Consider the following 23,238-nt stretch of genomic DNA (forward strand, 5'->3'; position numbering starts at 1 on the left):
CAGTGGTGAACGAGCAACAGGATTGTGGGCGGACTAGGCTCATTGATGCACGTGAGGAGCGAAGGCTGGTCTGTGTGGTCCGATCCAACAGACGAGCATAATGTTACGGCTGATCGCTGTGTGTATTTTTAGAGTGATGTTTATAGTCAGAAATGCTTTAAAAATGTAAAACATGGCAACCTAGAGAGAGGGAACTGAAATGCAAAAATCTATAAAGGTCTGTGTGCTGCCACGAAAGGAAACACCCAATCGGCATCTCATCATCATCTGCACTGGTGTCCGTTTGATTCCTCTCCTTCCTCTACTCTGCAACAAGGAATTATGGGTTGTTAAAAAAAACTCATGACATCTGCCTTAGCTTGCTGCTCCAGAAAAGTCAGCTTGCATCTGTGTCTACTGATATGACAAAGGACGAAAGTGATCCGTGATTCGGAAGGGCTGGTGCCCGGCGTAGCACCTGTGTCCTCACAAGAAAACAACAAGAGAATATCATCAAGCAGTGCACACAGAGGACAGTTTCTCCAGTAAACACAGCAGATTATTGATTTCTAAAGAGGGTTGAATGCAAGCCAGGGGGGCAGGTAGAGCAAGATGAGGGTGGATGCACTCGCTAATATGCGAACCTTTAAACAACCATATAAATGTTCTCCAAATGTAAATGTTTTATCGGATTTCTCATCTGTTAGCAAATACTTGTAACTTGAGTCATTGTAAGATATACGATCGCCTTTATTTAAACCAATGACGTGTATGATTTTTAATCTCAAACTTCATTCTACTTTGCTAGAAATATTCTTTGCAAATATGCGCAAATATGCCAAAACGTTGCACAAACGCACTCAGTCGACTGTATATGAAAGTTATCTACATTTGAAGGTTTGATTTCACGTTAAAACAAATTGTGTACATGAAGTGAAACACGCATTTTCACGCACCTCATCATTCCACATTTTTGCATTTTTGACTCCAGTTTGGGACATTCACTAAATTACTGCATTTTTTTCCCCTCCCTTTTTCTTCTTTTGTCCCAATTTTCTTTCACTTTAACTTCACTTTACTAATGTAATTTTTTTGTAAAAGGGTTGATGTCTCTTGTTTTCTTTCACTTTTTTGTTAACTTTTAGACATGTGAGTTTTGGGAGTGACATTATTCCAACATTTTTGACTCCAATTTGGAAAATCACTCAAATGCAGTGTTTCAAGTTGCAGATCAGGAGAATTGATTACCATACCATAAAATCTAATCATAATGTTAAATTAATGTTTAATGTTGCATTGTTACAGTTTTGTTACATTATGTTTAATAATAGATTTGGTTCCTTGTTGATCCCTGTTACTTGTTGGTACACAGGTTTTAAACAATTGCTTTAAGTTCTGCATGACATAAATGGTCATTTTTGTAATATTTTGAAATGTGTGTGCAAGTATCTGACATATTCCTATATCTGTAAAATCCAAATGTGAACATGTATGTGATATATGTACTTTGCATATATTGCTATATGTCAGATTTCTGTATGGGGGTTTAATTTTTATATACAATGAGGTTACAGAATATATTTTGACTTGCTTGACTTTAATCCCATTAGAATGTGAGTGAGAAATTGCACATTCAGACAATTCATACAAACCATTTTCAGGTTTTTATTATTTCCAAATAACTGAATTCTATACAATTTATTAGAAATTCTGTCATTATTGTAAAAGAGCAACTCATTCCCTTAACGTCTAGCTAGGTACAAGACTGTCGAAGGATTCCTCTTCTGCTGGAAAAGGATAGCGTTTTAAACTTTTATTTAAACTAGTTTTTATTACTATTTTTGTTCATGGTGTCTCAGGGGTCCACAGTGGGGAAGGTGCTGACCTTGTTGTTCCTGCTGATGCGCCTCTCGGGTCGTGCTCTGGACTGTTTGGTCTGGATCAGCTCCTCTGGAGTGTTACCCAACGGAGGCAGGAGTCTTTTCTTACTATTCCTGGTTTCAGGAAGCCACTGAGGGGGCAACTCGAATGGACCGAAACCAAACTGGGAGGCATCTTCAGGGTCGGTCGGTGTGGCAGGAGCCACCTGTGAGGATGAGTATGCACAGTATTGAACAGGTGAATGTTTTAGAACAGGTAAACCATCTTCCTTTGGTCCTTCTGCTTCTTCTGCTAAGGCGACAGCCACTTGTTCAGATCTGGGCAGGAAATTGGCTACGGCTGCGATTTCATTCACTTCTTCTTCGTCCTCTTCTTCATTTGGCCTGAAGATCTGCCGCTGGCCGATGTTGAACATTTCAAGGAGCTGGCTGCCCGAGCGGGCAAGCCCTTCCACACCAAGCACTCCAGCCTCGGGTGCTGTTCCGACGCCGATCGAGTTGTTTCTCCGGCTGTAGCGGCGATGAATGTGCGCCAAAGCGTCCAACAGGCGGCGCCGTGCTGACCGGTTCACCATCACTAAAAACAGTGGGTTGGTCAGTAGAGACACTTTCGGCAGCCAAATGGCCGTTAGATGCAGCCACTGAGAAGCCGGGCCAGCCATCGGAAATGCCCGGTATGCCAACAGAACGACGTACGGCGTGCTACAGAGCACAAATGACAAGACGATTGCAAGCAACGTGGCATGAAGCTCAGCCTCGCGCTGAGACACATACGGGATGGAGACGCTGCTTTGCGGTGTCCGGAGTGCTGCAATGATCACCTTCTTCTTCTGACTGGTACTGAGGGCACGCCGGATCAGCGCCATGGTTACAAACACAGCCGTGAGGGGCAAGATCACAGTGGTCACATTGTAGAGCACCATGTAAACAAGGTGTCCTAAAGAGTAACCTTCGGAGCAGGTAGATGTTGCGTAGACATCGGTGACGTTACTGACAACAAACACAGGAACGCTCACCACAAGAGCATGAAACCATACGTATATGATCAAGTCTCTCGATTTGGCGTCTGAGATTTTCCTCTCTAGTGGATATAGAACTGAATAGTACCTACAAGAAAAGACAAAGAAGCTGTTTTAGAAAATAGAAATTTATGTTTGATCATCACAAAAATCAAAACATCCCCAATTTTCTGAATTTTTTCTCCTTTACCCTGTGCAGCATGTTCTAAATTTGCATATTGAAATCTGATTGGCTCTTATATCTTATTATGCATTAACGCCTCTGTTCAACAAAAGTGGTTTTACAAAAGTATTTTTTTCATCTTCTGGTTTTTTTTTTTTTTTTTTTTTTTTTTTTTTTATATATATATATACCCCTGGCACTTGTGTGTATGTTTTCAAGTTTAACAATAAAAAAATATATATTTTAAAGAGCTTAAAGTGCGATGCAGAGACTAAACGTGTTCCACCGAAAAGTGTGTACCGAATCAAAAGCCCTGTACCAAAACATTTTGGTACGAATACGTGTTCGTTTCTTTCGTTCTTTTTTTCATATCTGCTTTCAATTTTTTATAAAATACCTAATTAAAAATTTTTTTACATTTATTTTGTATGTTATATTTAAAAAAGGCAAATGCTAGACAATTCTATCATTAATAACTAACCAATAAAAATACACTATATAGAAAAAAGTTACTGACTGGAGGCACACAATTGTACAGGACGTCTTTGTATGTCAGCATGAAATTTTCCTTCACTTGAACTAGGAGACCCAAACCTGATCCATTGCAGAGTGGAAGATCTCCTACTATTAGAGCTCTTTAACATCTTTGGGATGAATGTGAATGCTGACTACATCCCAGGCCTCCTCACCTTCTCACCTACATCAGTACCTGACTTTAATAACAAACTTGTCGCTGAATGAATCTCTACAAATCTCAAAAAAGAAATCTAGTGGAACATCTTCCCAGAAGAGTGGGGGTTATTATAATAGCAATGTAATGCTCCAAACTTTGGTCCATATTTTGCATATTTAATAATGAATTTATTGAAAAAGAGATATGGTGAGGTGCATTGCCATGGCAGCGTGTCCGATCCTGAGTCCGATCTCACCTGTCCAGAGCAATGGCAGCAAAGCTGAGCACAGTGACCGAGCAGAAGAGCCTGTGCAGGAACTTGATGGTTCGACAGAGCATCGGCGTGTGGATCCAGAGGCCGCAGCGAGGGCTGGTGTTCAGGAGCACGTCGAAAGGCACACACACCAGGCTGGCGCAGATTCCCGAGCAGGCCAGGTTCTTAATGAAGCGTCCAGTGACTGTCTTGAAGACGTTGGTGCAGCAGGTGCACCACAGCACAGCGGCATTGCCTGAGGGGGAATGTACAGCATGTTCAGGAAAGTGTGATCTGTCCATGATATACCTTTCTTAGATTGCTTTGGATTAGTTCCTGGTGTGCACACTTCTCCTGGAAGTTCTGGGGACAAACATGTTCGGGTTGGTCAACCAATATTAGCACCAGACGAGGGTTAATTTATTTTTCTATTACTTTTACCTTTTTATTAAATAAAACGTTGTTGTTGGGGTTTTTTTGTTTTTTCATTTTTATTTGATCAATACATGTTTTTTGTGTAAAATATTTGTATTGTATGCATATTTTCTCATGTTGCCATATAATATGTTGAAGAGATGGTAGCTTATCGGTTAAAGCATTGGACATTGAAGCGAAAAATCCCAGCCACACCAAGCTGCCATTGCTGGGCCCCTAAACAAGGCCCTTTACCCTGCTCAGTTGTCAAAGAGAGATAAAGAAATAAGTATGTATTCAGCCCCCATTCCTCTGATACCCCGAAATAAAATCCAGTGCAATCAACTGCCTTCAGAAGTCACCTAATTAGTAATTAAAGTCTTCCTGTGTGTACTAAAATCCCAATATAATTACACCAGTTCTGTCAAGGCCTCTGAGGTTTGTTAGAAAACATTAGTGAGCAAACTGCATCATGAATACTTAAGAACACACCAGACAGGTCAGGGATAAAGTTGTGGAGAAGTTTAAAGCAGGCTTTGGTTATAAAAACATATCCCAAGCTTAGCACAATTCATGGAGATGAGACCAAAATGTTGAGCCTGAACACACCGTCCCCACCGTGAAACATGGTGGTGGCAGCATCATGCTGTGGGGATGCCATTTTTCAGCAGGGACAGGGAAGCTGATCAGAGTTGATGGGAAGATGGATGGAGCTAAATACAGGGCAATCCTGGAAGAAAACCTATTATAGGCTGCAAAATACTTGAGACTGGGGAGGAGGTTCACCTTCTGAAAGGACAACGACCCTAAACATACAGCCAGAGCTACAATGGAATGGTTGCGCTCAAAACATATTCATGTGTTAGAAACTCCCAGTCAAAGTCCAGACCTAAATCCTTATTTAGAATCTTTAGCAAGACTTGAAAATTGCTGTTCGCAAGACGTTCTCCATCCAAACTGATTCAGCTGGAGCTGTTCTCCACGGTCCTCATCAGGGATAAATGCACACCATTCACCTTGACTGTTGATTTCTGTAAAGCTGCTTTGGGACAATGTCTGTTGTGAAAAGCGCTATAGAAATATATTGACTTGACTTGTTCTGCAAAGACGAATGGGAAGAAAATGAAATGCCGGTAAGAGACATACGCAAAAAGACTTGCAGCTCTAATTGCAGCGAAGGTGGTTTGGCAAAGTATTGACTCTGGAGGACTGAATACAATTTGCACAAAATGTGGAAATATTTGAGGGGTATGAATACTTTTGCAACAAACTCGAATTGTTTACCTCCCGGTAGAGAAACACGAGTGTGTGCATGAGTAATGGACCTGCCACTGCTTTTCACTGTTTTTCGAACAAAATAAAACTCACGAATGAAGAAAAAAAGAACGCTAGGACGTCAATCTCCAATTCCATGGACAGATTATAAGACAAAAACGTAACAGTTACTCAAAATGAGTGTTCGTTTTGTTTTGGCTTCAAAAGTGCAATATCCGTCCTTCAGGCATGATGAGTGTGAGGATCAGGACTGTACTGAGATTGGAAGTTTAAGGAGTTCCAACAATTTTTTTAATGGAAGTCAGAAGACAACAAGAAGTCTGGGGGTAACGTGGATGAGACGGAGGGAGTCTGACTGGAAACAGAGACATTCCTGATCACATGATCATCATCATCTGATTGTGTTCTAGTGGATGTTCAGCCTTTTGTATTAATATATTAATTAGGGCTGTAAAATTTTACGCGTTATTATTAAAAAAAGAGGTTCAATAACGTTGAATGCTACATGGACTGATTAATGCAAATGCAGATGTTTTCTGTTTAAATTTTTGTTTTGCACATGTTGTTGTTTTCTTAATGACAGCTTTTAAATCTGATCTTAAATCTTATTTTTTTAAGGATAGCTATCAGGTAATTTTCTTTTTGTTATGTATCTGTGATGTTTGTCTTATTCACTTTTTTAAATTTTTTAAATTAATATTAATTATTTCTTTTTTTTTATGCTTGGAAAACGACTTTGAGATGTAACTCTTAAAGGCACTATTTAAAATAAAGATTGTTGTTGGTATTATTATTATTATTATTATTATTATTATTATTATTATTATTATTATTAATAGTATATTTATTTATTTATTTTTATGCTAGGAAAAGCACTTCAAGACGCTTTTTAAAATAAAGATTATTATTATTATTATTATTATTATTATTATTATTATTATTATTATTATTATTATTATTAATATTATTATAGCTTTCCTAAAATGATATCCTAATCTTAAAAAAAAATCCCAATATCTCGCCTTGCTTACAGTAGCACAAAATATCGTATCGTGACCCCTATATCGTGATGCGTATCGTATCACCAGGTTCTTGCCGATACACAGCCCAAAGGCGCAATGTCGTAGATTTCACACACTAATGTGCTATTACTCACGCCTCTGTAATACACACAGCCTGTTTTTTGCACTGTCTAGGGTCCTTCTCTCTATTCGTTTTTCCTTCCGCTTTTTTCCAGGAATGCCCCCTGTCCCTTTCATCTCTCTCCGTTATAGTCCACCTGTAATTGGAGCGACGCTGTAGTGCTATTACGTGTCACACTGACATGACCTGACATTTTCTTTTTCTCTCTCTCTCTCTCTCTCTCTCTCTCTCTCTCTCTCTCTCTCTCTCTCTCTCTCTCGGAGAAGAGGCCATGTGAAAACACTACATGTCACACTACGACCATTGTCTTTCCCTCTGCCTGCTATTGTCTATTTTTAGCCACAGAACTAAAATAAAAACCATTATTGCATTCTCTGGTCGGAATTGAATTATGAAGCCCGGTCTGAGGACGAGATAGAAGCGTTATATTACTGTTAATAATGTAATACTTACATAATATTATTGTTTATATAAAGAGTGTTGCATTTTCTGAACTGCTTTTTGAGATAATAAAGGAGAAAAGTCACAGCAAAAGATGACTCATAGTGCCAAAAACAAAGGAGAAAGCCACAGGCTATGAATGCTTAATGTAGCTTTGTGTGTCTGCGTGTGTGTGTGTGTGTGCGTGTGTGTGTGTGTGTGTGTGTGTGTGTGTGTGTGTGTGTGTGTGTGTGTGTGTGTGTGTGTGTGTGTGTGCGTGTCTTAGGAAAGGTGCTTATGTGGACTTCTGAGTATTTAACTGCCAAGAAACATGAGTGAGAATAAAATATGACCAGATTCCGTTTACGTGACGTGACTAATGACGAAGAGTAAAGCGATATCAAATCATGCAGGTGGAGAAACTGATCATAACAAGTAAGACTGGAGTCGAAGGACAATATTTTAGCATCATTTTAACATTTATCCATTAAAACACGAGGTAAAAGAATACACAAAATTAATTTCTCTTTCTGTTGTGTGAGCAGGAAGTTACAGCTCTACCTCTGCCATGTTAATCTGTGTTCTGTGTGACGTCTCGGTCTGAGAAAACGCACTCGAGAAACGGTTTAGAGACGAGAAATCGATCTACTTATCAAATATCGGTCACAAATGATTGATTACTTTATAAATAATAAAATTAAAGAACATCTACTGATAATTATATAGAAATAAATCGTGTTTTTTACCGATGTATATATGTTCAAATGCCAACTTGCACACTTTTTAAACAAATACTTCTTACCATCCCTACTTTATAAACTCTATATTACCAAAAGTTTGTGGACACTCAAGCATAAAATTGGTATGTACTTTTTTTTTAACATCCCATTCCACATTTAGTCCCAATTTGCTATTATAATAATCTCCATTCTTGTGGGAATTCTTTATTCAGCCACGAGGGTCATAAAGTGATAAAGTGAGGTAATAAAGAGTAATAAAGTGAAGTACTGATCTAGGTACAAGTAAAGTGAGGATTCCTGGGCTGCCATCAGGATTTAAAATCATCCCAAAGATCTTTAACAGGGTTGTAGCTCTATAGCAGAAGAGCTTCCACTCCAACCCATGTAAAGCAGATCTTTATAGAGCTGGGTTTGTGTACAGGGTTTGCATTGTCACACTGGAACTGGTATGGGTCTCCTAGTTAAATCACTCTCTCTTATTTATATAGAACTTTTTCTAGAACTCTTCAAGTTCTATCAGGATTAGGTGCAGCAGTAATTTTCAGGTAGGACAAGCAGAGAAAACACGTGTTTGGTAAAAAAAAAAAAAACAATGAATTTAGCAATGATTAAATGCCCCAAGCAACAGCAAATCCTTCACACACTCACCTCGTCATACACAATATCCTCTGCACAAAGGACACAGAAACAGTAATCGAACAACAACAACAACAAATTGTTTTCAGCTCTGTTGAAACCCATTTTAAGGAAACAGAGAGATCTGTAACCACAGCAAAGTTCTGCTACACTTCATTAATCATAGCTACTGTTTACACTCCAAATAATCACCATATTTTAACATTTACAGACACTAAATAATCCTCCTACACTTCACAGATATATCTATCTATCTATCTATCTATCTATCTATCTATCTATCTATCTATCTATCTATCTATCTATCTATCTATCTATCTATCTGTCTGTCTGTCTGTCTGTCTGTCTGTCTGTCTGTCTGTCTGTCTGTCTGTCCACATTGCCCATATGTCTGTCTGTCTGTCTGTCTGTCTGTCTGTCTGTCTGTCTGTCTATCTATCTATCTATCTATCTATCTATCTATCTATCTGTCTGTCTGTCTGTCTGTCTGTCTGTCTGTCTGTCTGTCTGTCTGTCTGTCTGTCCATCCATATTGCCCATATGTCTGTCTGTCTGTCTGTCTGTCTGTCTGTCTGTCTGTCTGTCTATCTATCTATCTATCTATCTATCTATCTATCTATCTATCTATCTATCTATCTATCTAGCTGTCTGTCTGTCTGTCTGTCTGTCTGTCTGTCTGTCTGTCTGTCTGTCTGTCCATTCATATTGCCCATATATCTGTCCACCCAAATGTCCGTCTATCTATCTATCTATCTATCTATCTATCTATCTATCTATCTATCTATCTATCTATCTATCTATCTATCTATCTATCTATCTATCTGTCTGTCTGTCTGTCTGTCTGTCTGTCTGTCTGTCTGTCTGTCCACATTGCCCATATGTCTGTCTGTCTGTCTGTCTGTCTGTCTATCTATCTATCTATCTATCTATCTATCTATCTATCTATCTATCTATCTATCTATCTATCTATCTATCTGTCTGTCTGTCTGTCTGTCTGTCTGTCTGTCTGTCTGTCTGTCTGTCTGTCTGTCTGTCTGTCTGTCCATCCATATTGCCCATATGTCTGTCTGTCTTTCAATCTATCAATCTATCAATCTATCTATCTATCTATCTATCTATCTATCTATCTATCTATCTATCTATCTATCTATCTATCTATCTATCTGTCTGTCTGTCTGTCTGTCTGTCTGTCCATCCATATTGCCCATATGTCTGTCTGTCTGTCTGTCTGTCTGTCTATCTATCTATCTATCTATCTATCTATCTATCTATCTATCTATCTATCTATCTATCTATCTATCTATCTATCTGTCTGTCTGTCTGTCTGTCTGTCTGTCCATTCATATTGCCCATATATCTGTCCACCCAAATGTCCGTCCGTCTATCTATCTATCTATCTATCTATCTATCTATCTATCTATCTATCTATCTATCTATCTATCTATCTATCTATCTATCTATCTATCTATCTATCTGTCTAACTCTATGTCTGTCTGTCTGCACAGCACAGACTGAATCCTTTGTGAAAACCCCCTGAAAGCGAACGCAAACAACCAAAACTACAACTGTTAAGAAGTCCAAATAAAATCAACTGCATCCCAAAACATATTCACAAAGAGATTAGACATCACCTTGGTCTTTGCTTTGGTACATTAAGCCAAATTTCTTCCACGTCTAGCGTTCATATAAACCTGGCCCATCTCACCAATTTGCCAATTCATAAATCGTACACACTCCATATTTCTTTCTAAACCTGTATATAATTCTAAGGTCCGTGTGACGGAGGAGGGATTCCGCTAACAGCTGTGACCTCTGTGTAGTCCACATAAAATCGACTCATTATTATTGTTATTGTCGCTGCCTGGAAACCAGAATCAATATACCAGGAGTGAGTGAGCAAGCGAGCGTCATAACAACACCAAGCAATCACAACATGCAAACTATTCTATACAGCGGTGTGAAAGGGGAATCGTCGGCATTTAATCTAATTATTTGATTTATTTCTTGATTTATTATTAAGTTATAAAAGAATTATTAATAAATTTCATAATTGCACAATTGAATGTTTGTATGTTTCATTTATACAATTATTATTAAACTGAAAAACCCCACACTGGCAACCCTGAGCATTAAAATAAATTACAGAGGATGAAGAAAAGATTTTTCACTGTTAATGAAACATATTGAAAATAAATAAAAATGAAGACTTATAAACACTGTATTACACAAAAGATTATTTTTAATGGATGATGATTTTTTTTTTAATCGCTAACCATTCCCATGTCAACAACGAAACATGTGAAATGCATTAACTCTCATCAGCTTAGCTTATTAAAAAAACAACATCCAAACAAAGCAAGGAACTCATAGGGGATTACAATTCTTAAATTTGTCCCCCTCTTTCTTTTCATTTGTAACACAATCGAGCAACTGTTTGTGAAAAGAGCAGAGGGCAGATTAGCATAGGGAGTAAATGCTAATCGTGTAAACGTGGCCGTTTCTGCAAGCAACCCTTGAAAATATCAATCAAAATAAAAAGCTAAGCACCAAAGATGGAAATGAGCAAGAGATACACGGTATTACCAAAAGTATTGGGACACCTGACTTTTCCAGCGATATGTGGTTTTTCCCCAAACTGTTACCACAAAGTTGAAGGCACACAATTGTACAGGACGTCTCTGGATGCGTTAGCATTGGATGAAATGTTCCCTTCACTTAAACTAGGAGACTCAAACCTGTTCCAGCATTATTATACGCTCTGTGCACAAAGCCAGCTCCATGTAGATAATGGGTTGTAGTGGAAGTTCTTCTGCTATAGAGCTATTGAACACCTTTGGGGTGAATGTGGGACTTCACTCCTGGCCTCCTCAACTCACCTACATCAGTACCTGACTTTACTAACACACCTTTACATATTACATTGTGAACGTTTTCTCACTTACACTATAGCAGCTATAAATGCTCCTTCCTTCACCAGGCTTTTTTAAATGATCCTCATACGTTTTTATTCCAATGTCTGAAATATTAAAGAATACCAAATTATACTTTTTATCCAGTTCTAGTTACATATAATTCCTTTCCTTATTTTTGATATAAATGGTTCTTTTTGACTAGGAGGTTGGAGATCAGTGGTCAAGGCTCTGGGCTACCGATCGGAAGGTTGTGGGTTCCAGCCCCAGTATCTACAAGCTGCCTCTCTTGAGGCCCTTTAACCTTCTGTTCTCCAGGAGGTGTGTGTCATGGCTGACCCTGCACTCTGACACCAGCTTCCTAACATCGCTGGGAAACGTGAAGAAAAGATTTCACTGTGCTGTAAACTACATGTGAATAAACTACAAGTTTAAAGCAACCTTCTTTCTTTTACCTTTTTTATTCAGTTTTCCATTCTAAAATATATACATATATATATATATATATATTATATAATTAATAAAAAAAACTACTATTACAGTCGTATTTATTGAAAAAATGCCAAATCATACTTTTAATTTGCTTATAGTTACAAATTGTTGTTACATAATGTCGTGGTGTGTTTGTTCTAACAATATAAAGTAGCTATATTTGGTCCTTCCTTCACCAGTTTTTTTTTTGTTTGTTTTAAATAAAAAATTATTTCTATTATCCTTATATTATACTATTCCAATTCTTGCTTAGTAAAAAAAGGCAAATCCTACGTTTTATCTGGTAATAGTTATAGTAACAATAATACAATTAATAATAATTCTGAAGAGCATCATGGTCATTTCTTTACTAACGTTTCTAAATAAAATAAATAATAATAATAATAATAATTTATATATATAGAGAGAGGGTCTCCAGCTTTAAGTTCAGAGTTAACATCTCTGAGGATCTGTCCTGTCACCAGAACACTTCAGCTCTGGTTATGGAGGCACAACAACGCCTGAACTTGTTGAGGAGTCTTAAGAAAGCTCTTCTGTCCCCATGGATTACAACGAGTTTCTACCGCTGCATCATCCAAAGCATCCTGACCAACTTCATCACCGTATGGTACGGAGGCTCCACTGTGTGTGAACGTAAAGCCCTCACTGGTCAAAACTGCCCAACGGATCACTGGCACCCAACAACCTCCCACTGAGTACCTTCACCACAGCAGATATCTGCTCAGAGCTCACAACATCATCAAGGACTCTTCACATCCCAGTCACACACTGTTTAACCTCCTTCCATCAAGAAGCAAATACAGTAACATACAGAACCAGAACCGTTAGATCACTGTATAAACATTGTGTATAACTTCTGTACAATTATACATACAATCTACATATTACATTCTTTACTCATAGTGTGCCTTAAATACATTTGCACTATTTTTTATTTATATCTATCTATCTATCTATCTATCTATCTATCTATCTATCTATCTATCTATCTATCTATCTATCTATCTATCTATGTTGTAAAATACATAATATACTGTATATACTCACAATATAAAGCAGCTTTAAATAGTCCTTTCTTCATTTTTTTTAAATAAAGAAACATTCGATTATCCATATACTATGCAATATTGTATTTTTTTATTCAAAATATAAAATCATGCTTTTTATTCAGTTGCAGTCGCATTTAATGTGTGGAAGTTAGTTCCTGTTCTCACTTACACTATAGCAGCTGTAAATGCTCCCTCTTTCACCATTCCCTTCTTTTGTAAAGAAAAACCTACTATTTTATCAAAATCTCTTACTTATTAAAGAATGTAAACTACATTTTGATTTTGATCCACTTATAGTTACACTTAATGTTATGAAATATCAGTGTAAGTAACTAAGATGACTTCTTTTTTATTTTTTTTTATGTACGATATAAAGTTACAAACTTCCTTCCTGCAGCAGTTTTACTGCTCACGTATGCAACACAACAGAGTGAAATTCTTTCTTCACATATCTCAGCTTGTAAGGAAGCTGAGGTCAGAGTTCAGCCGTGATACACCACCAATGAGCTAAGAGGGTTAAGGATCTTTCTCAAGGGCCCAAAAGTGGCAGCATGGTGATACTGGGGCTTGAACCCCAGACCTTCCAATGTGTAACCCAGAGCTACTAGTTCCCATTAAAAGAATATTGATTCCAAATTTTTATCTGGTTATAGTTACAATTGATGTGTTGAAAGTCAGTTTTCACTTATGCTATAGCAGCTATAAAGGCTCCTTCCTTCACCATCCATTTATTGTATATATACTAATCTAGTAAATGTCACATTTAATAAAGAATGCCAAATGCTACTTTTTATTTGATTATGCTTATATATAATACCGAAGTTCTTTTTTCTTTTCACTTCCACTATAACAGCTATAAACACCAGCCTGTTTCTTTGTGTACTTATACTTTTAATTTTCATGGTCTTATTTTATTAAAGAATGCCAAATCATACCTTTTTTATCAGTCGTAGTTAAATATAATGTTGTGGACCATCCGTGAAACAAGTTAGTTCCCGTTCTCACCTATTCTATAGCAGTAGAAACATTTTCTTCACCAGCTTAATGCTTTTTTTCTGAAACAAAAACATTGTATTGTCTTTATACTACACTATTATACAGTTTATTTATTATAGAATGCTAAATAATACATTTTATCCAGTTACAGTTGCATATAATATTGGCCAAAGTTAGTTCCTATACTCTCTCAAGCTGTAGTAGATATAAAACACTCCTTCCTCTTGAAGAAATCTCAGGTTTTCATATCACGGTACAGGGAAAACCAATATTGTATAAACTTTTGCATAACACTGGAGATTCCTTCCCTCAATGTCTCTTTACACAAAACTCCATAACAATAATTATACGTTTGTAACCCCTTTATACGGAGGGTAAAAAGGTGGATGAGCTGTTACTATAGAAACAAAAACGTATCCGAACGAGCTCATTAATACAACCCTGTCACTGATCAGACCTGCTGTCCGTCCAATCAGAATGGAGATCTCAACCGTGCTGTGGTAATTACACTATAATGAATAATCATTGTTTTTGTTTTTTTTAACACAACTGAAAGTGTGTATTTCTTGGCCATCTGTTCATCCCACATTCTTCTCAGCTCGTTATAGGAAACACTCTCGTAAATCATTTCTTTCTGTAATTACTCACCAGTTACAGCCAAATGCCTTACCAGTTAACCCCTTCTTACCTGATCAAAACATCACGCTATTTAATCAGCATTAATCACAGCCCGGGGCAGAAGTTTGTACCCCTCTTCAGTACCACTCACATTACATCACTTCATTACCATAAACTGTTTACATGTCGTTTTTGCACATCTTTTCTGGATCGCTGCTATTTGCTCTTTTGTTTACATTATTGCTACTGTTCACTTTGTCTCTATACAACAGGTTTACTGGCAGAGCTATTTTGTGTTTTGTGTATAGTCTGGCACTGTCCTGTGTTGTCTTGCACTGTCTTGTGTTGTCTTGTGTTGTCTTGTGTTGTCTTGCACTGTCTTGTGTTGTCTTGCACTATCTTGTGTTGTCTTGCACTGTCTTGTGTTGTCTTGCACTGTCTTGTGTTGTCTTGCACTGTCTTGTTTTGTCTTGCACTATCTTGTGTTGTCTCTGCACTGTCTTGTTTTGTCTTGCACTGTCTTGTGTTCTCTTGCACTGTCTTGTGTTGTCTTGCACTATCTTGTGTTGTATTGTGTTGTCTCTGCACTGTCTTGTGTTGTCTTGCACTGTCTTGTGTTGTCTTGCACTGTCTTGTGTTGTCTTGCACTGTCTTGCACTGTCTTGTGTTTTCTTGCACTGTCTTGTGTTGTCTTGCACTGTCTTGCACTGTCTTGTGTTTTCTTGCACTGTCTTGTGTTGTCTTGCACTGTCTTGTGTTGTCTTGCAGTGTCTTGTGTTGTCTTACACTGTCTTGTGTTGTCTTGCACTGTCTTGTGTTGTCTTTGCACTGTCTTGTGTTGTCTTGCACTCTCTTGTGTTGTATTGTGTTGTCTCTGCACTGTCTTGTGTTGTCTTGCACTGTCTTGTGTTGTCTTGCACTGTCTTGTGTTGTCTTGCAATGTCTTGCACTGTCTTGTGTTGTCTTTGCACTGTCTTGTGTTGTCTTGCACTGTCTTGTGTTGTCTTGCACTGTCTTGTGTTGTCTTGCACTATCTTGTGTTGTCTTGCACTCTCTTCTGTTTTCTTGCACTGTCTTGTGTTGTCTTTGCACTGTCTTGTGTTGTCTTACACTGTCTTGTGTTGTCTTGCACTGTCTTGTGTTGTCTTTGCACTGTCTTGTGTTGTCTTGCACTGTCTTGTGTTGTATTGTGTTGTCTTGCACTGTCTTGTGTTGTATTGTGTTGTCTCTGCACTGTCTTGTGTTGTATTGCACTATCTTGTGTTGTCTTGCACTGTCTTGCACTGTCTTGTGTTGTCTTGCACTGTCTTGTGTTGTCTTAAACTGTCTTGTTTTGTCTTGCACTGTCTTGTGTTGTCTCTGCACTGTCTTGTTTTGTCTTGCACTGTCTTGTGTTGTCTTTGCACTGTCTTGTGTTGTCTTTGCAGTGTCTTGTGTTGTCTTTGCACTGTCTTGTGTTGTCTTACACTGTCTTTTGTTGTCTCTGCACTGTCTTGTGTTGTCTTACACTGTCTTGTGTTGTCTTGCACTGTCTTGTGTTGTCTTGCACTGTCTTGTGTTGTCTTGTGTTTTCTTGCACTGTCTTGTGTTGTCTTGCACTGTCTTGTGTTGTCTTGCACTATCTTGTGTTGTCTTGCACTGTCTTGTGTTGTCTTACACTGTCTTGTGTTGTCTCTGCACTGTCTTGTTTTGTCTTGCACTATCTTGTGTTGTCTCTGCACTGTCTTGTGTTGTCTTGCACTATCTTTTGTTGTATTGTGTTGTCTCTGCACTGTCTTGTGTTGTCTTGCACTGTCTTGTGTTGTCTTGCACTGTCTTGTGTTGTCTCTGCACTGTCTTGTTTTGTCTTGCACTATCTTGTGTTGTCTCTGCACTGTCTTGTTTTGTCTTGCACTGTCTTGTGTTCTCTTGCACTGTCTTGTGTTGTCTTGCACTATCTTGTGTTGTATTGTGTTGTCTCTGCACTGTCTTGTGTTCTCTTGCACTGTCTTGTGTTGTCTTGCACTGTCTTGCACTGTCTTGTGTTTTCTTGCACTGTCTTGTGTTGTCTTGCACTGTCTTGTGTTGTCTTGCAGTGTCTTGTGTTGTCTTACACTGTCTTGTGTTGTCTTGCACTGTCTTGTGTTGTCTTTGCACTGTCTTGTGTTGTCTTGCACTGTCTTGTGTTGTATTGTGTTGTCTCTGCACTGTCTTGTGTTGTCTTGCACTGTCTTGTGTTGTCTTGCACTATCTTGTGTTGTCTTGACTGTCTTGCACTGTCTTGTGTTGTCTTTGCACTGTCTTGTGTTGTCTTGCACTGTCTTGTGTTGTCTTGCACTGTCTTGTGTTGTCTTGCACTATCTTGTGTTGTCTTGCACTCTCTTGTGTTTTCTTGCACTGTCTTGTGTTGTCTTTGCACTGTCTTGTGTTGTCTTACACTGTCTTGTGTTGTCTTGCACTGTCTTGTGTTGTCTTTGCACTGTCTTGTGTTGTCTTGCACTGTCTTGTGTTGTATTGTGTTGTCTTGCACTGTCTTGTGTTGTATTGTGTTGTCTCTGCACTGTCTTGTGTTGTCTTGCACTATCTTGTGTTGTCTTGCACTGTCTTGTGTTGTCTTAAACTGTCTTGTTTTGTCTTGCACTGTCTTGTGTTGTCTCTGCACTGTCTTGTTTTGTCTTGCACTGTCTTGTGTTGTCTTTGCACTGTCTTGTGTTGTCTTTGCAGTGTCTTGTGTTGTCTTTGCACTGTCTTGTGTTGTCTTACACTGTCTTTTGTTGTCTCTGCACTGTCTTGTGTTGTCTTACACTGTCTTGTGTTGTCTTGCACTGTCTTGTGTTGTCTTGCACTGTCTTGTGTTGTCTTGCACTGTCTTGTGTTCTCTTGCACTGTCTTGTGTTGTCTTGCACTGTCTTGCACTGTCGTGTGTTTTCTTGCACTGTCTTGTGTTGTCTTGCACTGTCTTGTGTTGTCTTGCAGTGTCTTGTGTTGTCTTACACTGTCTTGTGTTGTCTTGCACTGTCTTGTGTTGTCTTTGCACTGTCTTGTGTTGTCTTGCACTGTCTTGTGTTGTATTGTGTTGTCTCTGCACTGTCTTGTGTTGTCTTGCACTGTCTTGTGTTGTCTTGCACTATCTTGTGTTGTCTTGCACTGTCTTGCACTGTCTTGTGTTTTCTTGCACTGTCTTGTGTTGTCTTTGCACTGTCTTGTGTTGTCTTGCACTGTCTTGTGTTGTCTTGCACTGTCTTGTGTTGTCTTGCACTATCTTGTGTTGTCTTGCACTGTCTTGTGTTTTCTTGCACTGTCTTGTGTTGTCTTTGCACTGTCTTGTGTTGTCTTGCACTGTCTTGTGTTGTCTTACACTGTCTTGTGTTGTCTTGCACTGTCTTGTGTTGTCTTTGCACTGTCTTGTGTTGTCTTGCACTGTCTTGTGTTGTATTGTGTTGTCTCTGCACTGTCTTGTGTTGTCTTGCACTGTCTTGTGTTGTCTTGCACTATCTTGTGTTGTCTTGCACTGTCTTGCACTGTCTTGTGTTGTCTTGCACTGTCTTGTGTTGTCTTAAACTGTCTTGTGTTGTCTCTGCACTGTCTTGTTTTGTCTTGCACTGTCTTGTGTTGTCTCTGCACTGTCTTGTTTTGTCTTGCACTGTCTTGTGTTGTCTTTGCACTGTCTTGTGTTGTCTTTGCAGTGTCTTGTGTTGTCTTTGCACTGTCTTGTGTTGTCTTACACTGTCTTTTGTTGTCTCTGCTTTGTCTTGTGTTGTCTTACACTGTCTTGTGTTGTCTTGCACTGTCTTGTGTTGTCTTGCACTGTCTTGTGTTGTCTTGCACTGTGTTGTGTTTTATTGTGTTATCTCTGCACTGTCTTGTGTTGTCTTGCACTGTTTCACTGTCTTGTGTTGTCTTACACTGTCTTGTGTTGTCTTACACTGTCTTGTGTTGTCTCTGCACTGTCTTGTTTTGTCTTGCATTGTCTTGTGTTGTCTCTGCACTGTCTTGTTTTGTCTTGCACTGTCTTGTGTTGTCTTTGCACTGTCTTGTGTTGTCTTACACTGTCTTGTGTTGTCTTACACTGTCTTGTGTTGTCTCTGCACTGTCTTGTTTTGTCTTGCACTGTCTAGTGTTGTCTCTGCACTGTCTTGTTTTGTCTTGCACTGTCTTGTGTTGTCTTTGCACTGTCTTGTGTTATCTTTGCAGTGTCTTGTGTTGTCTTTGCACTGTCTTGTGTTGTCTTGCACTGTCTTGTGTTGTCTTACACTGTCTTGTGTTGTCTTGCACTTTCCTGTGTTGTCTTGCACTGTCTTGTGTTTTCTTGCACTGTCTTGTGTTGTCTTTGCACTGTCTTGTGTTGTCTTGCACTGTCTTGTGTTGTCTTACACTGTCTTGTGTTGTCTTGCACTGTCTTGTGTTGTCTTTGCACTGTCTTGTGTTGTCTTGCACTGTCTTGTGTTGTATTGTGTTGTCTCTGCACTGTCTTGTGTTGTCTTGCACTGTCTTGTGTTGTCTTGCACTATCTTGTGTTGTCTTGCACTGTCTTGCACTGTCTTGTGTTGTCTTGCACTGTCTTGTGTTGTCTTAAACTGTCTTGTGTTGTCTCTGCACTGTCTTGTTTTGTCTTGCACTGTCTTGTGTTGTCTCTGCACTGTCTTGTTTTGTCTTGCACTGTCTTGTGTTATCTTTGCACTGTCTTGTGTTGTCTTTGCAGTGTCTTGTGTTGTCTTTGCACTGTCTTGTGTTGTCTTACACTGTCTTTTGTTGTCTCTGCTTTGTCTTGTGTTGTCTTACACTGTCTTGTGTTGTCTTGCACTGTCTTGTGTTGTCTTGCACTGTCTTGTGTTGTCTTGCACTGTGTTGTGTTTTATTGTGTTATCTCTGCACTGTCTTGTGTTGTCTTGCACTGTTTCACTGTCTTGTGTTGTCTTACACTGTCTTGTGTTGTCTTACACTGTCTTGTGTTGTCTCTGCACTGTCTTGTTTTGTCTTGCATTGTCTTGTGTTGTCTCTGCACTGTCTTGTTTTGTCTTGCACTGTCTTGTGTTGTCTTTGCACTGTCTTGTGTTGTCTTACACTGTCTTGTGTTGTCTTACACTGTCTTGTGTTGTCTCTGCACTGTCTTGTTTTGTCTTGCACTGTCTAGTGTTGTCTCTGCACTGTCTTGTTTTGTCTTGCACTGTCTTGTGTTGTCTTTGCACTGTCTTGTGTTGTCTTTGCAGTGTCTTGTGTTGTCTTTGCACTGTCTTGTGTTGTCTTGCACTGTCTTGTGTTGTCTTACACTGTCTTGTGTTGTCTTGCACTTTCCTGTGTTGTCTTTGCTCTGTTTTGCACCAGGTTGCACACATGCAATTTATGTGGCGAGGACACTTGGCCCTGTGTTTTTCTGTTTCTGTGATTGTTGTTGTATGTTGTTGTATGTTGCATCAGGGTTCTGGAGGAACGTTGTTTTATTTCACTGTTTACTGTTTACTTTTATTTATGGTTAAAATGAAAATAAATGCTTCTTAACTTGACTGGATGACTTTTTTACAGTGTGACTGCGTTGCTACAAATATCACACGGCGTTATGATGAAAATGCAATCTTAATTGTCTTAACCGTGAGTCGAAATGCATTTAGGACACATTTAAATGATCATTTTGTTACCATTTCTGCTTGGACATTTTACACATATCGAATCAATTTGAGTAATACCTTTTTAATGTAATTTTTAAACTTATAAAACGTTAAAATTAGTTTGTAATTAATATATTAAGACTGTTGGGAATGGCAAATGTAATTGATATCATTTCATTTTTATTTCCCTTTTGCGCCGAACTTTGCACATATGGTAATGGAAATTTAAATACAGAAATACATTTCCATTTTGAATATTGCGTTGCCATTTTGCATATTAGATTTGAAATTTAATTTTTCTACCTTAAAACATGCGAGTAGGTGAATCTTCAAAACAGTCCCCAGGTGTGAATGAGTGTGAGAAGAGCGTCCTGCAACGGAATTTATCCAAGATTTGTTCGTTTGTATTATAACAATAATAATTTTTAGAAATATACAAAAAAAAAACATAATAATAATAATAATAATAATAATAATATTAAGTATAACTACTGCTTTTTTAAGCACAGCTCCTACACTGCTGTATATATGCATTAAAAAATTTACTGATTTATTACAAAATTTATTTATTTATTTATTTATTTATTTATTTATTTATTTAGTTAGTTAGTTAGTTAGTTAGTTAGTTAGTTAGTTAGGAAGTTACTTTTTTAACACATTGGAGATTTTTTTTATTTTATTTAAATAATTAATAATAATAATAATAAAAAAGGCTGAATATATTGGAAATACTGAATGCTGGATATATTTGTATTAATTTGAACATCTTTTCTTCATGCCTGGTTCTGCGTGAATGATCACCATGATGCAGGTGTTGGTGATGATGGTGATGTGATGATTGCGGTGATGTTGACTGACCGATCAGAGATCCAGCGAGGATGAGGAGCTGGGCGGTGATGGCGAAGTCCCGGTACGCTCTCTCCTCTGGCCGCTCCGCGTCTCTCCACGCACTCGCCGCCGAGCTGGAGTTCACGAACCCCGGGGAGAGGCTCGGGGACCCCGGTAACCTCCTCGTCCCGTTGTCGTTGAGAGAATCCCAAGTGTCCACGTCCATTGTTCCCTGCCTCATGCCCGGTGAAGCCTCGAGACGTCCGTCGGCGGCGGCGCAGCGCGCGCTCTCACGTGCGCAACCACGAAGAAAAGCCTCGGCGGCTGGAGGAGCGCTGACGCGTCAGACATGTCCATGGTGCTGATGATGATGATGATGATGATGTCGCTTTTAGCACATCATCCATCCATCCATCCTACAACACAGACCCATACTGCATCATGCAGTCCAAATCCAAATCGTGCATGCGTTATAACGCCATGCGTTATGTAGACATTCCCAGTGCACAAAAAAACAATCCTACCTCATGCTGTTACAGCTGAAGATGAATGGAGGACAGACAGGCAGCCAGGAGGTGCTGTTTAATTTCGTCCAGATGGAGGAGAAGCGTGCTGTATGGTGAACAGAAGGTTATAGTGGTCGAGAGGAGGAGCAGAGCATCACAGAGCCACACCTCCTTCACACATGAGCTCCATCAGCAGCAGCACAAACACCTCCTCTGATCAAAGCCCATAGAGCTCCAGAAAACAAGCGAGGAACCTAAAGCACAGCTCAGCCATGATTATCAATCCTATTAATCATTAACCATCAAATGAACATGTTTCCATGGTAACGAGGAGGTAAAAATTTGCAAATGAGGAAAATACAAATTCCAGGATCAGCATTTACTGGAGTGTTTTTATTTATTTATTTATTAAAAAAACATTATTTTTTTATTTTATTCTTCAACACTTTTCCAATAATCAATAGTGATTTGTTATCATTTCTTTTTCTTAATAATAATTATTATTATTTCTTAAATAAATCACTATTGATTATTGGAAAATTAATAGTGATTTATTATACTTTTTTTTCTTAATAATTATTATTATTTAAAAAAAACAAATGTAATAAATCACTATTGATTATTGGAAAATTAATAGTGATTTATTATCATTTTTTTCTTAATAATTATTATTATTAAAAAAAAAAAATTGCCACAAATGAATACGTCTTGGACACGGTTCTTTACACGATGCCCTTCACACACCCATTCACACCCGGGCACTGATTTTGAGTAGACATTTTGTCTACTGGCATGTTTTTCGAGATGTTGGAAGAAACTAGAGAACCATGATAAAACCCTCAGTGATGCACTGGAAGGGAATTTGAAGGTCCAGGATGCTCGGGTCCTGGAGTTCTTAGGGTTGTCTGGTTTCCTCCCAGCTTCCTGCCACCTCAATGTAGGACAAAGAGTTACTATAAATAGTGTAAATTGAAGTATATGAAGTTTATACAGTGCATATGGGTGCCACACATGGGGAACACACTATTGCACGTAGTGTATTTATTCTCGTCTTATTTTAAGAAAGGTGGGGGAGTTCTAACCATGAGCTTACACTGCTGAAAATACCTTATCAATGTGTTGTAAAACCTGTATGTCTACAGATAACGTATAGTCATTTAGATCTGTTCACAGTTACATTATTATGTTATGTTTATAACATTTGTTCCATTACCAGCTTACATTTTTGTGCTTTCTTGAAACCACGTGTGCACTCCTCTGTCCTGGAGATGCCCCCTGATTCCTGGACACTTCTTCCATAATTAAATAAATATCTATCTAGAAAACAAACATTTCCAGATGAAAAACCAGAAGGAAACTTCATCATATTACTGATTATTTGGTTGCCTGATTATTCTGTATTATGGGTTATTGTGTCTCATGTGAATGAAAAAGGTTCTTTCTAGATATAAAGATCAGGAAATGGTCTTTTATTCCAATACTTTTGGAAGGCGACTGTAGATACGCTATATTCCTTTCCTCAAGCAATCTTCTATCAAATCCTTTAAATATATTTAAGAACCTTAGAAAGGTCAAATTGTAGAACAAGAAAGATGTACATCTGATCTATCGCTTCATGTTCATATTTTGATCCCAAATCCAGACCAAAAGCAATAGCTTC

General features: G+C 38.4%; 1 protein-coding gene across 2 annotated transcripts; it reads right to left on the reverse strand.

Annotated features, from left to right (window-relative positions):
• Nucleotides 1-1,623: 1,623 nt before the first annotated feature.
• On the reverse strand, nt 1,624-21,855 carry gpr176 (G protein-coupled receptor 176). 2 transcript variants are annotated; one of them, XM_083562674.1, is made up of 4 exons: nt 21,597-21,855; nt 21,103-21,488; nt 3,971-4,223; nt 1,624-2,966 (listed from the first exon to the last, which is right to left on the reverse strand). In XM_083562674.1, exons 2-4 carry the CDS (start codon nt 21,311-21,313, stop codon nt 1,835-1,837), a joined length of 1,596 nt encoding a protein of 531 aa, XP_083418800.1. In that variant the 5' UTR covers nt 21,314-21,488; nt 21,597-21,855; the 3' UTR covers nt 1,624-1,834. The 2 variants fall into 2 exon arrangements, with proteins under 2 accessions (XP_083418800.1, XP_083418801.1); XM_083562675.1 differs by lacking the exons at nt 21,103-21,488; nt 21,597-21,855 and adding an exon at nt 10,227-10,339.
• Nucleotides 21,856-23,238: the final 1,383 nt, after the last annotated feature.

This window comes from Silurus aristotelis (assembly GCF_946808225.1).
Source record: "Silurus aristotelis genome assembly, chromosome: 15".
Lineage (NCBI taxonomy): Eukaryota > Metazoa > Chordata > Actinopteri > Siluriformes > Siluridae > Silurus > Silurus aristotelis.